Source organism: Aythya marila, assembly GCF_965140915.1.
Source record: "Aythya marila genome assembly, chromosome: 24".
NCBI lineage: Eukaryota > Metazoa > Chordata > Aves > Anseriformes > Anatidae > Aythya > Aythya marila.
Genome location: NC_139065.1, coordinates 4,995,862 through 5,015,069, shown reverse-complemented (window position 1 = coordinate 5,015,069; position 19,208 = coordinate 4,995,862). Strand labels below are relative to the sequence as shown.

The window sequence follows — 19,208 nt, the reverse complement described above, 5'->3', positions numbered from 1 at the left end:
CGGGCGGTGGCGTCAGGGCGGGCGCGGTGACGTCCGGGGGCGGGGGGGGGGGAAGGGGGGGGCGCCGGCGGCGGAGCTGGGGCCGGCGGCGGGAGGTGAGAGCGGGGGGGGCGTGAGGTGGGGGGGGGGACATGGGGGAAATTGGGGGAAATTGGGGGTGTAGGGGGACGTGGGGGTTTGGGGGGATGTGAGGGTGTAGGGGGGGTACGGGGGGGTTGGGGGGAAATGGGGGAAATTGGGGGAATTGGGGGGTTTGGGGGAATAGGGGGTGAGGGGGGGACGTGAGGGGTTTGGGGGGGGCCTGGGGGGTTTGGGGGTGTGAGGGGGGTATATGGGGTGTAGGGGGTATAGGGGGTATAGGGGACAAGGGGGGTGTGGGGGGCACAGGGGGGATGTAGGGGGTGGGGGGAGGTTGGGGGGCATGTGAGGGTTTGGGGGGGGACCTGGGGGGTTTGGGGGGCATAAGGGGTGTGTGGGGGGATATAGGGGGCAAGGGGGGTGTGGGGGGTAAGAGGGGTGCAGGGGGGATGTGGGGAGTGAGGGGGGTTGATATTGGGGATGAGGGGGGTGGGGGGGGCGCTGTGAGGGTGACAGGGCCCTGGGGGTGCTGGGGGGTGGGTAAGGTTTGGGGGCAGCTGGGTGACGTTGGGGTGCGGGGGGAGCTTGTCCGAGGGGGAATTGGGGAAGAGCGAGGAGGGGATGTGGTAGGGACAGGGAACATGGGGGGGGGTCGTGGTGATGACAGGGTTGGGGGGCGAGGATGAGGCCGGGGGGGGGCTCTCCCCAAGGGCAGGTGTTGAGGAGGAGAAGCTGGGGGCCGGGGGCTCTGTGCCGGGTGTCCCCCCCCCCTTAGGGGTCCCAGGGGGCTCGTGGGTGGCACCTCGGTGGTCACGGAGGGGGACGGAGCCGGGGGGGGGCAGGGGGGTGCCCAGTCTGGGGCCAGCAGCGTGGCTTGGCCAGCGGGTGGGGAACCGGCGATGCCACCCCGTGCTCTGCTCCCCTTCCCGTGGCTGAGATCCTAAATAAAGGATTTTTGCTGAAAAAAAATAAAAAATAAATGGCAGGGGAAGCTCAGGGGCAGCTGGTCCCCGGGGGATGCGGTGTCTGAGGGTCCCAGCTCCGCGCCGTGTCTGTGACCCCAGCCGAGAGCGGCAGGGTGGTGCTGGCTGGGCTGCCTCCAGCTCTTAATTAACCTAAAAAACACTCATAAAAAAAAAAAAAAAAAAAGTCCTAGGTGAAAGGTAAAGCAGCGTGCAGAAGGAGGCGGCAGGACCTCAAAACAAGCCCTGGTTTAATTTTACCTCCCGCTTCCCTGCTTTGTTTTGCCCTTCCAACCTGTTGCATTTTTTCCTTCCTCGCTGGCCCCCTCGGAGCTGTTGTTGCAGACGAGGATCCCGGGCTTGCTCCGAGCTGCTTCGCCCTCCCCTTTCCGTGTGCTCAGGAGGGTTTCTCGCCTCGCCACGCTTTCAGAAGCTCCTGAGCACCGACTCCACCTCAGCCCAGGTTTAAGTCTCTAAGTTTGTTTAGGAGCAGAGAGGCTCGGACGCGTGAAGGAGTCGGAGCGTGGAGCCCCTGGGTGCTGGGGAGCCCCCCAGGCAGGGTTTGGGGCTTCGCTGGGAGCCCCCCGGGCAGGGATTTGGGCGTAGGAGCCCCCCACGCAGGGCTGTGGGCTTTGCAGGCGTCAGACACGCGGGGTCAGGGCAGCACGGCTGCGGTCACCCCCATAAGTCAGCCCACATCCCACTTCTGGTCTGTGATCCTCTCCTCCCTCCTCCTGGTCTCTTTTTTTTTGTGATTTCCCTCACTGCTTTCAGTGGGGAAGCCCTTTCCCCATCCTCCCCGGGACTCCCAGGTTAGGGAGGTGCGAGCGGTGCCCACGGGCACGCCCCAGCAGCTACCTGCGAGCAGGGCAAGGTGAGCCCAGGATTTACTCAGTTCTCAACAGTGGGAACGAGCTCGGGGTGTGATCCCTGCCGTCCCGCTGCGTGATTCACGCGCTCGTTGACACCCTCAACTTTGTCACCGAGTCAGGGCCGGGTTTTATTGCTGGTGGAGGTGCAGGAAGCCTGCTGCTGCCGCACCAGCGGGGCCGGGATGGCTTTATGGCCTCCCCTCATCAGGAAGGGGAACAAAAAGCCTGGGCTTGGGCGTTTGGGGAAAAACCCTTCCGTTTCGGGAGGGGACCTGCACAGCCGTGGATTGGGGTCGGGGTGTGTGGTTTTATGGCCCTGAGCAGCAGGGGGCTGGGGGCTCGCCCTCTGCTCCTGTGTGCGGCTCAGCCCCTTCCCTGCAGCACGGGGACAGTCGCTTCCTTCGCGGGAGGCTGTTAGTTTATATTTTTTGGTGTTTATAGTCATTTATATTTTCCGTATTCATTCATATTTTCTGTATTTGTAGCTGTCAGGAAGGGAGATCCTGATGTGACTGATGCTTTACTCCACAGGACAGGGCTTGTTTTTGGAGGGGATGCTCGTGCCGTCCCCTGGAGGCACCTGGGGCTGCTCGGCCACGTAGGAAACGCTCTTCGTACCCACCCGAGGAGCCTCTCCAGGAGCACAGGGCTTTTTGGGGCAGAGGATTTGCTTCCTTTCTTCCTGCCGTGCTGGGCAGATGAAGCTCCGGGTGCTCACTGCACCTGGGGTGAGCGGCACGAGGTGGGATTTGGTGCCTGCAGAGGAATCACCACCTCGCCCCGCCAAGCAGCCCCGTCCCGGGGGTCTCCTTGCCCCAAAAGAGGCAGCGACAGGGAACGGGGCTTTTCCAGTGGGGTGGGAGGAGCAGCCAGGCCCGTGTCACGGCAGGGAGGGTACGTGGGTTCAAGTAGCATCATGTTCACAACATCTTTGTTTAATACGTTAGTCCAGTTAGTCTGCATAACTGCGTCTAAAAATAGAGCATATTTTCTGTAAGTCCTCCAGTTCAGCCTCGTAAGCCGTGGGTTTTTTTCCAGCCGTGGTCTCTTGCCGCTCTCCTGAAATTCGGGCGGTATTTGCAGCCTTATCAGCAAAACCAGGAGGGCCGAACTCCGTCAAATCCTTCGGTTTCTACAACCCGAGAGAGGGAGAGGTTCGGTAAAACTGCAGGAACTTGCAGGCAGCCTCCTAAAGAGGGATTAAGCGAGTCGAGTAAACAAACCGCCTCGTGGCCACGCCAGCCTTTTCCAACTGGAGCCGTGCGTTAGCATCGACTTCGCTTGTGCGCCGTGGGGAAAAGCTGGGGAAATCTGCCCAGGTGGCAGCCACGAGGCCGGGGCAGCGTCCCCATGCGGGTCTCCAAGCTCCTAAAACCCCAGGGGAGCTCCCGGGGGTCCCTGTAGGGATTTTGGGGGCTTTGCCCCCGCTGCCTCCCCGCAGCGCCGGGGACTCGCCCCAGCAGATGGTTGCGGCGCACGGCGGAGGGGGGGGGGGTGTTTAAATTTCAGAGCCGTCGCTGGATCTGTCCCAGTTCTCCCGGCGGCATAAATATCTGGCCTTCAGCGCAGCCGGGGAACTCGGTGTTGTGTTCTCTTGCAGATTGCCTCGCTGCTCAGCTCTCCGTGCTGACATGGTAACGGAACAGGGGCTTGCACCAGCGGGCGGACAGGGACAGCTGCTGCGGAGAGGTAACCCTTCCTTTCTGTGCCTGCTCCTCCTAAACGCTCGCTCTGTTTGTGTTTTAAAAAAATTCGGGGCAAGGAAGAGCCCGCGGAGAGTGACCTGCTTTCAGCAAGTTTCAGTTTTGGCCGTGAGCTTAAACTTTCTGAAGGTTCTTTTAAAATCTGAATTCGGAGACTTCTTCCCGTTCGGTTTCTGAACGGGATCTTTAAGGGTTTTGTTTAGGGCTCTGCTCTAAGTATTGTGGTCTGATCCCGTTGCTCTCAGCCGGCTGCTGCCGTCAAAGTATAACAACTTAAAATGTGATTAGTTGGCTGCGTTTACAACCGAAATTGCTGCTTCGAGAGCGGGGAGGTCATGTGAGACGAGAGGCTGTGCTTAGGTAAATGTTCACCTACTTATCTGGACACGCGATCTGACACCGACGCCGATAACATCGCTCCCTCCGGAACAGCCCTGCCAGCCAAAACGCCGCGGCGTGCTGCAGAGCTGAAATAGTTTTGGAGGACGTGGCCCCGGGGGCTCAGCTCCTGCCCGTGGGGATGCTGACGTTCCTCGGGGTGCTCGCCCCGCGCCCGAACACCTCGCCTGGCTTCTAAATCCCCGCCGAGGGGTGGATTTATTTTCGCCACGAGACACGTCGAAGGTATTTAGCTGGACGGGGACGCGGCCTTTTGTATAAGCATCTCCTCGAGTTTGTGTTCTGGCGGTCGGGACGGGGACTTTTGAGGAACCCCAGTGCGTGGGGAGGGTTTTGTAACGAGCCACAGGACGCTGAGCGGGCGGGGAGGCATTGTTGTGCAGAGCTGCTCGCTGATCTTAATGGGCTCTTTCTCTCTAGAGCCTTGCCTGCTGACAAATCCGCATTTCCGTACAGAACATCGTGTCTTTGGGGGAATGATTTATCTGCGGCTCTTGAATTACGAACTGGAAATCTGCAAATGGTCTTGGAGGTGGAGGGGCTGGCGTGACAGGAGGCTCACAGACCCCTCCGGGGGGGGACCCGCAAACGCTTTTGAATTGAGCACGATGATGTCCCGGTGCTTATGGCTGAGGGCTTCTTTGCTGCCAGATCCCAGCCTGGCTGCCCTTGCCCGTGGAGTTTTCGAGCTGTTGGTTTATCTGTGGTTTGTGCTGATAGCCCCGGTCTGTCAGGCTGTGGAGCTGCTTTTATACAGGGCGTTGCGGGGCTGTCTCTGCTTTTCTAGAGGTGTCACTCCTCAGAGACGTACTACGTGTCTCTGGTGCGATGATTTCTGAGACTGTGGGAAAGTCTAGACAAGCAGAAGTGATTTCCGTAGTGAGCATGAATGGGATTATTCTGTAGAAGAGCTATTTTGCTTTTTTTTTTTAAATCTTACACTCCGAAATACACTTGCGTTGGCAGAGTGCCTGGGAAATTTCTTTCCCAAAGCAGGGTTTCGAGTGTAGCCATCGATGCCAGTGTGAACCTTTTGGTCAAGGAGATTGTGAAACAGCTTCCCCAAAATGAACAATTTTTGGATGTTCGCTGAGCCCTGCGTGACTGCAAGAATTCAGAACAGAACTGACTCGAGACAGGTCTTAGTTTCGGGATGACTTCTTGAAATGCTCTGAGGTTCAGCGCTGCAATCACAGCGTCTGAAAAACATCTGGGTCCTCCAAGACTTAGCTGAGAGCTTGTGAACGTGGGGCCCTTTGGGTCAGGTGTGTGTTGGGGCGCTGCGGATCCCCCAAAAAGGTCCTGCCTTGAAGCGTGGGCCTTGAGGCCGGGGTTTTTAGGAAATCCTGGCTGAGAAGAGGTGTCAGGGTGAAAGCCCGAGCCAGAAATGTTAACGTTTCTCGTGGTGCTGGGTCATGCCAGAGCACGCCTTTGAGGCTTGCGGATAGCATCGGGCAGATAATGCTCGTGCTAACCAGAAGCTGTGCCCTCCTGAAGTGTTTTTGGTTTGCCCTCATCTGGGAACTGGAACTGTGCATCCAAAACACAGAAGGTGCAAGTTCAAACCCCGAGCAGAGATGTGGCGTGGGACAGGGAATGGTGCTGGTGGTGCAAAAGGGCAGGTGAGCTCCTGCCTGAGCTGATAGGGATTTTTGTTATTATTCTGATAATCTGTTAAGACAAACTTTGCTGTGAAACATGCAGCTGCTAATGAAAGTCTCGTTAGGAAAGGTTTTGTCGTGCTGAAGAAGGGACGGGTGAGAGGGCTTCAAAATAACCCAGGTTTGCTGCAGTCACCTCAGTGATGGGAACCTAAGCTTAACTCTCTACCCTGTCTGCTTTTTTATAACTTTATTTTTAAGTCCAAATATCATCTTAATGCAAATCTGAAATGTTTCTGAAGGTACCCAAATCTGCTTTCTACCTCTACGTTAATTATATGGATGCTACCAGAGCTGGTGGACTGTGGAAACACTTCTCCTCCTGCGGACCTGCAATGGTGCCCAGGACGTGAGGGTGGTAGGAGAGGTGCTGATGCCCTGCTCCAGCGTTTTGTTTTCTAGGGGCTGAGGCAGGAATCCAGAGGGACAGGAGCACGCCAAGCTCCTCTCCTTGGTGGGGCTGTCCTGCCCAGACCGCGTTCAGTCCCTGAAAACGCTGGGAAACCTCCGTTCCTCCGGCCGGTTCTCGCTGTGTGAACGTGGCCAAAAATAGTAAGGAAACACAGTTCTCCTCCAAATTCCTGAGAGGGTGTTGAACTAGTTTGTTACACAAAGTTATTTTAATGCTCTCTGGAGTTGTCTGTGAGGAGACAGAAGCAAGCTCAGAGTTCGTCTTTTCCTGCTCCGCGTTCGAAGGAGAGGTGAAGCGAAGATTTGTTCTGTTCCAGCGCGTGTTCCCAGACCCTGCTGAATCATCTGAACTCGTGCCTGGGCATAATCGCTCACTGTCAGCTGCGTCCTGGGATCAGAGCTGAATGCCTGGTGCCCGAGATGTTTTTGTTAAGGTCTACAAAACACGCAGCGCGTTTCTGGGAGCCCAAGTATAAGCATAACAAACTTACAGCCCGGTAGATTTAGCCCAGGGGATCTCAGTGGCTGCAAAAAGGAGAAGGTTTGGTAACGTTTTTGAGGTTTGGTAACGTTTTTGAGGGTGATTCCTGGATTTGGGAGCTCTGGCCACCTGGCACTGGGGCTTCCTGGCCTCTTGGGTATTTGGCTCCTGCCGACGGGCTGCCTGCGCGTGCCTGTGATTCAGGGCAGTGGACGCCCTGACCTGTTGCCGCGTTTTTGCTGTGCCCCCGTCTCTTTTCCAGGGATCTGATTGCCCCAGGGGCGACGCTCGCCGGTGACCTGGTGACATTGGGGCTTTGGGAAGAACCACGCCAGGCTCGGGTGCGAGGTGCTGCCACGAGTCGGGCGCTCCGACTCCAGGGCTAGCAGTGGCACCGCGCTGCGCTTGCAGCTTTCCTGGTTTTCCCTTTAAACGTTGCTCTGAGCCCATGCCCGCTGTTTGCCTTGGGAAGCCGTGTTGCTGTTCCCTCCCTGTCAGCCCTGTTCTATAATTACTGATGTTCCTGAAACCAGATCCTCCCACGTGGCCTGCCCCGCTTCGGGGGGACGAGGGCTCTGTAAGCAAACCCAGCGCCCTGCAGCGACACGCGGGGGGCTTGGGGGTTCAGAGAGCCCCAGCTTCCAGCAGGTTAACGGGTTTCAAGCTGCCAAACTTCTCTCCTTTTGGGATGGCGAAGGGGAATGCTTCCCAGGTGGCTTCTCTGCACTTCCAGGGAGGAAGCAGGGATGTGGAAGCCTGCATCTGCTCCATGGGTGATGTTGAGGGACAGGGCCATGGGGTTGGGGTCTCTTGCTGGCACTAAACCCTCGGAGCTGCCTCGTGTCTCCCCCAGCAGTGCTTGAAGGCCACGTGCTGAGCTCAAAGCTGTCCCCAAAGCATCGTCCTCGTGGGGGCACAGCCCCAGGCAGGAGGGCAGCGCATCGCCCGGCATCACAGGACAGCTCGGGCCACCTCCGCTGTGCCCTGGCGGGAGTGGGGACGATCCTCTCTCATTACTGGACTTAACGAACGTCTCAAATGGCACCACGTCTGCGCAGTTTCCAGTGCTGAGCAGCCCCAGCGGTGTCACCTTTCGGGTACCTGCTTGTTTCCTGGCTGCTGTCCCCGTCCCAGCCAGCCGGACACGCGCACCCCCTGCCCCTGCCTGCTCCGGGCTGTCCTGAGCTGACAGCAAAACGCAGACATGGCTTGGCAGATGCCAGCCCCAGCCTCGCCAGTTTGTTTGCTGGAAGCACTCCTGGAAAAGCTTCATATGGGAATGTGCAGAGGGAGAAGAGGGTCACGAGCAGCGCGGGGTGGTGCTGAGCCTTGCGAGCGTGACTGGGAACAGGTGTCCAAATCCCTCACACGGGAATAAACAATGACGCTTGGCACCGATGTCCAAAACATGCCGTCTCTGTGAGCTAATGCAGCGAGGAAAGGAGCAGGAAGGAAGCGCTGCAGAACCCAGTTAGCATTATTTTGGGTGATGGAGGAAATAGAGGGACGGGGGGCGGCAGGAGCTGCTGAAGGTCATGGAGCAGAACTTCAGGTAAGAGCCCCAGACTGCTCGGCTCTTCACTGCCCACCCTCCTCTCGCCCCTTTTGTGAAAGAGCTGCGGATCCCGGCTCATCCAAGGTGTTGGAGAGCCAGATGTGGAGGGGTGAGCCCCGCAGGAGCATTAACCCTCTTCCAAGGAAGCCCAGCACCGGTGAGAAAGCGGGAAGTTCCCTTCAGATCAAAACATGATCTAGTTCTTCGGGACGATTGCGGCGCAAAAAGAGAAGGATCCAGTGAGTTTCATAACTCTTTGACTTTTTTTTTTTTTTCTCTCAGTGGCCAGGAAGTGGATGAGTTCAAACACGCAGGCGATGCGTGATTCATGTTGGCAGGCCTGGCCGCTCGAGGCGAGCGAGGGAATCTCCTGCGCTGCTCCGTCGCGTGTTCCTGAGTAATTAACAGCACGGCTAATAGCAGCCCGGGCAGCACCCTGCTGCCGCCTCGGCTGGGCTGGCGTTGGTGAAAAGCCGACAGCCTGCAGGGAGGACAAGGAGCTGGACATCTGCAGGGTTGGAGCAGATGCTTTAATTTCTCTCAGGCCCCAAATATCAGCGCTGGCCAGGGCTGGGTGCCGCGGTGCAGGGGGAAGCGTTCCTCCTCGCCAGCTCCAGTAGTTCACTTCTGCACGGAGCTGCCTCTTGGCCGAGGCTTCTGAGGAAATGCTGGGAGAATAAGCACTGCCGAGACCTCGTTAGCTAATGAGGAGGTGTGTAGGGCTTTCAGGAACAAAAACAAAACACGTTTTCATTGTTTGTCTCTGTGGACTTTTTGCTCTGGGTTACCTTTCCTGTGTTGCAGCATCTGCTGAGCTCTTACACGGCTTTTATTAGGAGTAGCTGACGTGCAGGAGGAGGAACAGAAACTGGTCCTCGATCAGCAGATACCCGACGCGGTGACACAACCCAAGGGATGTCTGCAAATAATGGCCAATGAGCAACCACCACATTTTTGTTGGAATCAGCTCCGTTTTTTGGTACATTTGATGTGTGTGCCGTGTCACACAAAATCCTGCTGTCCGGTGCCAAATTCACAGCCAACAGAATCCTTCCGAAGGGGTTCGCTTCTGTTGACTGTGAATTTGTCTAACGTTTTCATCCAGATGATCAAAAACACAACCCAGAAGTGCTCCCATGGTAAATTGGTCTCCTTTCACGGCTCCTGGTGACCTCCCGTAGGGAAACGTGAGCAGCTTTGAGTGGATCAACCTTGTGACCCGTCCCTTGGGAGGCTGGGACGTTTTTTGGCACCTTGCTTTGCCTGGAAACTTCCATCTTCCAGGGAGGAGTCTCGTCTGGCGACACTGAAACCGGGACATGTCAGGGAGCTGCCTCCATCCCCGTCGGTATGGAAACATTAGGAACAAATGTGCCTTCCCCTGGAGGGGAATGGGGCAGGAGTCCTCTCCGCCCCAGCCAGCGTGTCGAAATGACTTCTTCTTTGAAACTACACCTGCTTTACAGATGACGTCCTTCTAATTATGAGCACTTCCTCCCTCCCTCGGTGGCTGCCAGCACCCAGGTGTCCGTGTCACCACGCACGTCCCCTCCTTGTGCTAATTTGCTCCACGGGCAGCCCTGTGAGGGTGGTCGCATCGCCCCAGCAGCCCTCCCGTGCACCAGCCGGGGGGCAGTGGGCGCTTCTTGGCTCGTGTGGCAGCTTCTGCTGTCTCTGAACCTAGCTCTGAGGCTTAAATGCCAGCTCGCTGCCAGGAGCTGCCTGGCCAAAAAGCATGCAAGCACCCAGCGCCGAGGAAGACGTGGGTCCTGCTCAGCTCTGGAGAAGCTCTGCCTTCAGGCACCGGGTCCGTGCTGCGCTCAAGGCTGGAGATTTGTCTCCTCTTAACTTTGCAAGCCCTGGCGTGCCAGGATTTTTTAATTTTTTAAAGCTGTTTCCCCCTTGTCTGTGCGCCACGCTTCTTCCCCGTCTTCCTGCCGTGTCATTCCGCCTGGCAAAGGGCTCAGCTCCTGCTTCTGGTAAAGAAAAACTTGGTGCCAGCGCTGTTTGATGCGTAGGAACCGTGAGGGGGACACCCAGCAGCATCTGTCCGAGTGAGGAGCCTTCGTGCACAGCAACCAGCCCAACGTCCCCGGCTGCCAAAGCTTTGAACGGGGCAGAGCAAGTCACGAGATGCTCGCCCTCTTGCTCGTTCCCATCCTGTGGGAAGAGGAAAGGGAACAGCTTTGCCTGATTTTCTGGAGACGCTTAGGAAGGAATTCGCAGTGCCCGTCCTCCTTTCCATCCTGGCTTTCCAGCGCTGCTCTGTGACAGCTGCTGGGTGGAAAAAGGGGGTGGCTGCACCAGGCAGGGATCTCTGCCCCCCTCCTGCTCCTCTGCTGTGATGGAGAGGGAGGCAGCTTCAGCCCAGGGAAGGAAACGCCGTCGTTGGGGCTGGTGGGGGGGAATCCCCCCGGTGTCTGGGGCTGAATAAAGCATCCCCGAGGCTGGCACAGTCGTTCACTTTGTGTGTGCCACAAGCATCCAGCACTAAAAGGAATCAAACAAGCTTTTTTTGCTGATTTTGGTCAAGCCAGCGCTGGTTTGTTCTTTATACCAAACTCAAGGATCCAGCTGAAGGGAACCAAAGGCTCGGCGGTCTCCACGTGGAGCCAGGTTTGGCCACTGCCCCGTCCCGCAGGGGGCTGGGGTCCGCACGTCCCCTGCAGCCACGCGGAGGCCTGGCCCCTGCCTGCCTTTCATCTGCTGGAGGCAGGGGGTGCCGCCGGCCGGCTGGAATTAATCCCTCTCCCCCCTCCTCTGCCTCTATCTCCGTTGTTTGGAAAACAGGGGAACGGCTCCGGGAAAGGCAGGTGTGCAAACAGCTCCCGCAGCTCCCCTCCGCCCAGGCCCCTCCGCTCTCGGCCTGCCAGAAGATATTAAAACAATAAATTCAGAGCTTTCTGCCGAGAGCTTTTCTCCCCCTGGCTCTCCAGCCGCTCTCAAAGGCTGGGACCTGAATCCTTGCCCTTCCCCGAACACCCTCGCCCACACGGGGCACTGTCCTTTGGGGTTGCTTTGGCGGTTTTTGGGGTTCGAGCTCGCTGCCAGGGCACGAGGCCCTGCCTGGACCCGGCGTGCCAGGGACACAGCTGGAAAACTGAGCCCCTGGGGGCCGATGAGACGAAGCAGAGACTACGTCCTCAAAGGGTTTAAGTGCTTGCCTCTCCTGATGGATGCCAGAGCCACGGAGAGCTAACGACAAGCCCATGAAGGCGCTGCTGGCTGCGCTTTCCACATGAGGCCAGCTCCTCCTGCCACAGCCTTCCCCCGCTCGCTGCTGTTCCATGCAGAAGCATTTTCCCCGATGTCTGTGCCTTCGTTTATATATAGCCTTTAACGAGGTCCAGCTCGTTACCCTCCACCCCTGACGACTAGGTTTTCCTGCCTGGATGCCCTGCCCCGCGTGCGAGCGGCGGCCAAGGGTAACAGAGCCGTGAATGGGGCCTCAGTGCTGCCCGGGAGGCGCGGGCGGGGAGTGCTGAGCCCCCTGCCCCTGTCCCAGTTCCTCAAAACAGAGGAGCCGTGGCTCCAAATTCACAGCGAGGTGTCCCCGGGTTGTGATCCAGCAGCAGCTCCTTGGGGTCCCCGTGCTGGTGTGTCAATGTCCAGCCTCCCCTTTGAGGGTTCGTCCTCCCCTTGGCACCAAGCTGCTGGCCTGGGGAGCTCCGACCTTGCCGGGTGCTGACAGCTTCCCCGGGTGGGCTGGGGAGCTGGATGCAGCCCGGCTGCAGAGCTCTGGGCACGAGGGGCTGCTGTGGGAGAGGAACCGAGCTCGGGGAGCTGTGGGTTGCTGCTGTCCTCCTGCAGTGAGCCCTGTGCCACGGGGTGTGGGGCACAGACACGCGGGGTGCCCTCGTGGAAGAACCCTGCAAGCAGCTTATACAGGGAGTGGGCACGAGGATGCTCCAAAAGCTGAACTCGTGTCTGTAAATCGAGGCTCTGTGGAAATAGAGCAACGGATCCTGAGCTTTCTGATAGCTCCTCGAAGGAAACGGCTGCAGCTCTGCACCACCCCGGCTGGAGGTGCTCAGGGCTGGAGGGAGAGGCGCTGCGGCACAGGGCGAGAGCCGGCTGGGCTCGGGGCGCTGGGAACAGCCCGGCCTCGGCCACGGCACATCGCTTGGTGCTGGACGAGCACAAACAAGGAGAGGAAGCGTGGGGGAAAGGGGCCCGTGGCCACCCTCCCACAGGAAGCCCCGGGTTGGGACGGGGCCGGGCCGTGCAGCCGGCGCGGTCGCGCTGCGGCGCTCGGCAGCGTGCGGCGGGGCAGCGGCGTGTTCAGGCTCTTGGCAGAGGAGCCGGGGCTGTTACAACACGATGAGTGAAAACAAACACCAGCACTGTGACGGGAAGGAACGGGAGGGCAGGGGCCGGCAGGAAGCCATCAGTCTCACGGGCGGCTGGCGTGGGTCTGGGGCTTTTTTTTTTTTCCTACCCCCAGCAGCCGCTGTCCTCGCCCCGTCATCAGGCTGAGCCCCGCATTGTGTGGCTGGGGATGGAGTCTGAAGGTTGAAGATGAAGGATCCTGATCTTTCTGCTGGTGTTGGCTCTGCCAAACCTCAGCCTTGGCTGCCACCGGGACAGCCCAGGGCATGGGTGGCTTTGGGGGATGTTGCCCGGGGCAGCGTCTCCGCTGCGGGACCTGCAGGGCAGGGAGCAGCGGCCCCAGGTCCCTGGTGTGTGTCCCAGGATCTGCTGGGCTCCGAACACGATCCCAGCAAGATTTTGCTTCCCTGAGCTCTGCAGAGCAGCAGAGAAAAGCCCCGGGGGCTGCTTGTCTGCCTGGGTAAGACGGAGCAGAGCAGGGCTCCTGCGCCTGACGCCGTGCCTCTCCCCCTGTCCGCAGGCTAAAGCAACAGCCTGGTAGGGTCCATCTCGGCTAGACACGGATGATGCCAGAGCTATGACAGGGATTGCAGTCTTGGCACTGAGGGGTGATCGATTATGGAACAACCACAGGAGGAAGTACCTGAGGTCAGGGAAGAGGAGGAGGAAGAGGAAGAGGCAGTGATGGTGGCCAGCGGAGCCTCAGACCCAAGTGCAGGACCAGACAGCTCGCTGCCTTCGAGCAGCTACACAGGTGAGTGGAGCCCCGGGGGGATCCAGGCTGCAGCCACGTCCTCCAGACAGCGTGCTCAAGGCAAAGGGCACCAGGTCTGCATGGGAATGGGGCTTGGCTTGGTTTAATTTCCTCCGTTTGTGAAATAATTCACTGAGAGCCAAGTTACGGAGAAGTATTTCTTTCTCTGCGGTCACCGCACAGCCGCTGGCAGCAGGCTGGGAGGTGGCAGCAAGGCCAGGAGGGGAAGGTTGTGCCCCGGAGGGTGCGTGGGGGCGAGGGGAGGGCTCTCGGGGTGCCTGAGAACCTTCCCTGGAAATCCTGGGTGCAAACCGCTCGTAGGAGCCGGGAGAGAAGCGTTGTTGTTCCTGTGCCAGCCCCGTGCCAGCTGCCTGGCAAATCTGCTGGTAGGATTTCGCTGCCTGAACACGAATGCCAGAGGGAGAAATCAGAGCTGATGGGGAGGCTCTTAGCTGCTGGGAACGCTTGGCTCTGTACAGGGCATCAGCATGTGGCCAGTGCCTGATCTCAGAGGTTAACTGCCCGAGTGACAGCCTGGGAAGCTCTGGGAGTCCCTTCAGCCACGGGGCTAGATGCGACGCTGTGCTTGTGGTGACTACACAACACGATGCCTCCCCTCGTGTTTTTGCAGACCTTTCGCAGAGCTCCTCTCCCTCCCTGTCGGACCAACTGCAGATGGGCTGCGAGGAGGCGGCCTCGGGGGCGCTGAACGTGGAGTGCAGGGTCTGCGGGGACAAAGCCTCGGGCTTCCACTACGGCGTGCACGCCTGCGAGGGCTGCAAGGTGCGTCCGCCCTGCAGGGGCTGCGTTCGGCAACAGCAAGCAGAGCTGAGAGCCCGGGCAGCGAGCTGGCTCTTTGGGCAAGCAGGGCCACAGCGAAGCAGGGATGGAGGATGAAATTAATAAAAAAAAACACAACCTGCCCGGAGAGCCTACAGGCAGGCACACCAACGCTGTCCTGAAGGAGGCAGCTGAGATGTGTGTGACCCAAACCTCTCTGCGTTGCGCTTTACTTTGTAAGGCAAAGCCTCCTGCCCGCCTGGGGACTCTGGTTTTGCTTTTCAAGATGCTGGCTGTGCTGCAAACCAGCAGCGTGCTCGTCCCCTGGGACCGCTGGCCGCAGCTTGGCTGCGCCTCTGAAATTCCTTCCCCCCCCCAGCAGATGCCAGCGGGGCTGGGTTAGCAGCAAGGCCCTGCCAGGCATTCCCACAGCCCGCTCCTCCATCCCTCCCTGCTGGCTGCCCGCAGTATCACACACCCAGCTCCCTTCTCCCACCTCTCCTCGTGGCCTTGAGGCTCTGCTCATGCTGAAAATACCCCGTGGGGGGTGAGGGGGCTGAGCCTCTGTGAGGCTGCTGGGGATCAGAAATGAGCCCGGTCCCAAAATGCGGGTGCTAACGCTGCTGTTCCCTTGTTCCCCCCCACTCCGGGTCCCCCCCGTGCGCTGCCTGCTCGCAGGGCTTCTTCCGCCGGACAATCCGCATGAAGCTGGAGTACGAGAAGTGTGAGCGGAGCTGCAAGATTCAGAAGAAGAACAGGAACAAGTGCCAGTACTGCCGCTTCCAGAAGTGCCTCTCGCTGGGCATGTCACATAACGGTGAGTGCCACCCTTGTCCCCTGGGGTGCCGTGGGGCCGTCGGCCCCGTGAGCGGAGCCCCCTCCCGGGGATTCACACGGGGAGGCCAGATGGAGCTCACTTTATCCCGTGGTTCTCTTTTTGCCAAGGAATCATCTTCTTTGAAGCCCAAAGCTTCTGGTCTTTGTCTCTTGCATCCATTCCTTCCCTACGAGAAGGGGCTCTTTGTTCCTGCCGCGCAGGCGGGCTGGTGGCACGGGGGTCTTCCCTCCAGGTTGGCCCGGCAGGCGCTGTGCACACAGGTCGCTTTCCTGTGCTGGGATCTTTAAACCTGAGGCGTCACCATCCCGTTCCTGGCCAAGCCAAAGTGTTTATGTGGGAAGAAGAAGCGGGGCTTGCGAGAGAACCCAGACGAGCAGGGATGGGAGCTGGGGGGCTGTGCTGGGGGGCTCACAGTTTTGCTCCTCGCAGCGATCCGCTTCGGCCGCATGCCGGAGGCAGAGAAGAGGAAGCTGGTGGCGGGGCTGACGGCGAGCGAGATCAGCTGCCAGAACCCACAGGTGGCCGACCTGAAAGCTTTCTCCAAGCACATCTACAACGCCTACCTGAAAAACTTCAACATGACCAAAAAGAAGGCGAGAGGTATCTTGACCGGGAAGGCCAGCAGCACCCCAGTAAGTTCCCTCCCAGGGCAAACGGGGCTGGCTGCAGCCGGCGCAGGGGGGCTCTTCTCTGGGCGAGGACATGCACCTCGCTCCTGCTGTCGCTATTGCACGTGCACCACTTCCCAGCTGCAGCTCCGTGGGCTCCTCACGCCCTGCCCTCGCTGCTTTGCACACTCGTGTGTGTGTGCTCAGGTCCCTGTGGCAGGTTCCTGACCGCTTGCTTCTCTTTCAAGCAGCCTTTCGTGATCCATGACATGGACACCCTGTGGCAAGCAGAGAAGGGGCTGGTGTGGAAGCAGCTGGTGAATGGGATTCCCCCCTACAAGGAGATCGGGGTGCACGTCTTCTACCGCTGCCAGTGCACCACGGTGGAGACCGTGCGGGAGCTCACCGAGTTCGCCAAGAGCATCCCCAGCTTCGTCGGCCTCTACTTGAACGACCAAGTGACTTTGCTGAAGTACGGGGTGCACGAGGCCATCTTCGCCATGCTGGCCTCTATCATGAACAAGGACGGGCTGCTGGTGGCCAACGGGAACGGCTTTGTGACCCGCGAGTTCCTGCGCAGCCTGCGCAAGCCCTTCAACGAGATCATGGAGCCCAAATTCGAGTTTGCTGTGAAGTTCAACGCGCTGGAGCTGGATGACAGCGACCTGTCTCTGTTTGTGGCTGCCATTATCCTGTGTGGAGGTGAGCGGCTGCTCTCGGCCCTGTGGGAGTCAGGAGGAGCCCTAGAGGGGGCTGGGGAGGGCTGGGTTTCAGCTTCAGCAAGGGTTTTGCTGGCTGAGATCAGCCAGGGGTGTCATAGGGGAGCAGCAGAAGAGCTGAATAGTTCTGACACCAAAGGTTCTCCACGGCAGCGATGCCAGGCACGCTGGGACCTGGCGTCATCCCTTTCTCACAGGCTGCTGTGGGACACGTGCTCCGAGGGCACGTGTTTTTCCCCTTGTCCCATTGACCAGGCTGGAGTCCCCGTGGTGGGTGGGTTTTCCATCTCCACACCTCCAGGAGCAGCCCGTGCTTCGGAGGGCCACCCCGTAACGCCCCGCTGCCGTGCTTCTTCCCCGCAGACCGTCCTGGCCTGATGAACGTGAAGCAGGTGGAGGAGATCCAGGACAACATCCTGCGGGCGCTGGAGTTCCACCTGCAGTCCAACCACCCCGACGCCCAGTACCTCTTCCCCAAGCTGCTGCAGAAGATGGCCGACCTGCGGCAGCTGGTGACGGAGCACGCCCAGCTGGTGCAGAAGATCAAGAAGACGGAGACCGAGACCTCCCTGCACCCTCTCCTTCAGGAGATCTACAAGGACATGTACTAAGGACCTGTTATTTATGAGAATGAAGCCATGGATTCCCGGCGGGACTCTTTGTACAAACACAAAGAAAACCTTTCCCCGTGGTGTCTTCCGTTCCTTCTACTGGAAACTCTTTTTCTACACGACCCCACCGTACGGTACACAGGGCAGGACGCCGTAAGATTTTGCAGCCGCCACCTGGCCGGCCGGGGCTTCCTTTAACACACACTAACAAATTCAGAGGCAAACCCTAAGCCACCGTTTCCGTTACTACAGCCCTGCTCCTCAGCTGCTCCCCGGGGCCCTGCAGCGGCCGGGCGGTTCGCACGGCGTGGGCAGCGGGGTTCCTGCGGCAGCCTGGGGGCAGCGGGGCTGCTCTGGTTGTCCAGAGGTCACCGAGCAGGGCCAGCAGCAGCACTTAGAGCGTGCCTCAGTTGTCTTTTTTTTTTTGTATTGCACTCCGAAGATGTGGGCCTGAGCCGTGAAGTCTAGGGCAGTGTCACAAAAAGGAAGTTTCTCTCTTTTCCCAAAGAAAAAAAAAACAAAAAAACAGAGTATTTGAAGACGGGTACAGCTGTCCTCACACACACCCGCAGCTGCAGCGCCCTCACTGTGCCCCCAGCGCCCCCTCTCCAGAGGAACCTGCCCCTTGGCAGCTCCGTGTGAGGAGGGTGGGATGTGGAGAAGGGAGGGAAGGGTTTGACTCACAAAAATCCACCGGTGGAGCAGAGGCCAAGGTCTCTTTGCTTCCCCAGGCCGTTCTGTGCAGACCAAAGCTCCAAAAATGTCTGCACGGGGCCAGGGCCAGGTCTGGGGCTGTGCAAGGCTGGGAGGAGGTAGCGGGGCTCGTGCCTTGTCCTGCAGCTCCCTTCCCAAGCTGGGGCCATGGGGCAGATACACTGGGATCCCTGCAAACACCAGAGCGAGCAAAGCCTCCGGCAGCACCAGCACTGGGAAAGTCACAGCCAGCCTGCAAAGCCCAGCACGGCGAGGGGACATCTAGTAGGACATGGAACGCGGGGCAGGAGGGTGCCACAAAGGGCTCGGATCTGATGATCCCACTGTCCAGGCTGTGGGACCAGCCTGGAAGGCTACAAGTTGTGGAACAGCAGCGTTGGGGAGAGCAGGAGCTGGCTGCAGCCCAGCCTGGTGTTGCTGCTGCCCGACTGCGTGGCCTTCGGCCCCTCTTAATGGCCGTGCCTCAGTTTCCCCTGCTGGGGAAGGGAGCCACGCTGTCACCTGCCCTCTGCTCCGAGGGGAAATACGAGGATTAACAAGTGCCCTGGTTGCAAGGAGCCTTGCAGCTGTGACCCCCGGTCTAAATGCCTCAAAGTATTCCTCAAAGGCGAGGGAGAGGGCGGCTGCTCGCAGGGCGCTGTGCCGGGGAAGTTCCCCTGAGCGAGGAGGGGGCAGCTTCAGGCTCTGTGCCCTGCCCAAGCCCCGAGCAGCTCCGGGGCTTCACCTCGCTCCGTGACACAGGTGAAGCAAAATGCTGCGGTGCTGCCCGTGCCCGGGATGGGACCCGGTGTGGGTGCCCCCCAGGAGCGGGCTGGGTGCCCTGCGAAGCTGGGTGCTGCCTGCAGCATCCCCGCGTCCCCAGCAGCCTTATTCAAACACCGATAATCCCACAGGGGGGACACGAGAGTGGATTAATGGGTTTCGTGTTCCTCCTCTTCAGGGTAGTGGCTTTCCCTGGTGCAATAATCCCTTTGGAGCGCCGCAGGGCTGGCAGCTCCCAAACCCCTGCCGCTGCCCTCGGGCTCCTCACCGTGCCTCGGTTTCCCTGCCCGCAGCCCGCCCGGCCCCTTCCCGTGTCCCTACCTCGCGGGGGAGTTAGGAATGACCTAAATTTCTAAAGCACTTTGAAGTCCTCTGGGGAAGGCACCGCAGACGCACGCTGCACCCAACCTGGGGGATTTGGCCCCAAAACCTCCCCCCGGTGGCACCCGGGGCTCGCGTGCCCGTTACCTGGGGAGCTTTTTCCTCTTCCCCCCTCCCCGGCAGCGTACCAACCCTCAAACTGAAATGTATATTTTTGCTAGAAGTACAAGCCTCCAAGTGTTTTTAATAATATAAATAGTGCCCACGAACTGACTTGACTTTAAATAAATCGCAACTAAATATTTAAGAACCTCTGAGCGGCCGGCCCTTCTTTGTGGGATTCCTCTCCAGCCCTTGGGGGGGGGTTTCTAGCCCAGGGGCTGGGGGTTGCTGGCACTGCCCCCTGCGCCCCGTTCCCCTCCGCCAGCCCCTGGGGGGCCCCAAATCGAGGGGTGCGGGTGGGAACCGGGCTCTGCTTGGGGTCCCCACGGGGACAGGACCCCCCCCAGCCCCCTGACAGCACTAGGAGAAGCAGGGCAGGGGTTAAGCTGATTAAGGTGAGGGTTGCTCAGGTGGGAAGGGGTGTGCCCACCCCACGAAGGCCATAAATACCCCCGGGAGGGTCCCAGCCCTACAGGCAGCCAGAGGAG

The 19,208-nt window shown here is 59.3% G+C and overlaps 1 protein-coding gene across 4 annotated transcripts; it reads left to right on the top strand.

Annotated features, from left to right (window-relative positions):
• The first annotated feature begins 76 nt into the window (after window positions 1-76).
• PPARD (peroxisome proliferator activated receptor delta) lies at window positions 77-16,854 on the top strand. 4 transcript variants are annotated; one of them, XM_082778468.1, is made up of 8 exons: window positions 77-95; window positions 3,513-3,601; window positions 12,972-13,205; window positions 13,837-13,988; window positions 14,664-14,802; window positions 15,253-15,455; window positions 15,680-16,133; window positions 16,514-16,854. In XM_082778468.1, the coding sequence occupies exons 3-8, from the start codon at window positions 13,070-13,072 to the stop codon at window positions 16,759-16,761; spliced, it is 1,332 nt and encodes a 443-aa protein (XP_082634594.1). In that variant the 5' UTR covers window positions 77-95; window positions 3,513-3,601; window positions 12,972-13,069; the 3' UTR covers window positions 16,762-16,854. The 4 variants fall into 4 exon arrangements, with proteins under 4 accessions (XP_082634594.1, XP_082634593.1, XP_082634596.1 ...); XM_082778467.1 differs by lacking the exon at window positions 77-95 and having other exon boundaries at window positions 3,447-3,601; XM_082778470.1 differs by lacking the exon at window positions 77-95 and having other exon boundaries at window positions 3,448-3,601; window positions 15,683-16,133.
• Window positions 16,855-19,208: the final 2,354 nt, after the last annotated feature.

Bases quoted from the DNA above. Each gene is read 5' to 3' on its own strand.
- PPARD (XM_082778468.1), top strand. From the start codon at position 13,070: ATGGAACAACCACAGGAGGAAGTACCTGAGGTCAGGGAAGAGGAGGAG. The intron at 13,989-14,663 runs GTGCGTCCGCCC...GCCTGCTCGCAG, and splicing joins ACGCCTGCGAGGGCTGCAAG to GGCTTCTTCCGCCGGACAAT. The intron at 16,134-16,513 runs GTGAGCGGCTGC...TCTTCCCCGCAG, and splicing joins TGCCATTATCCTGTGTGGAG to ACCGTCCTGGCCTGATGAAC.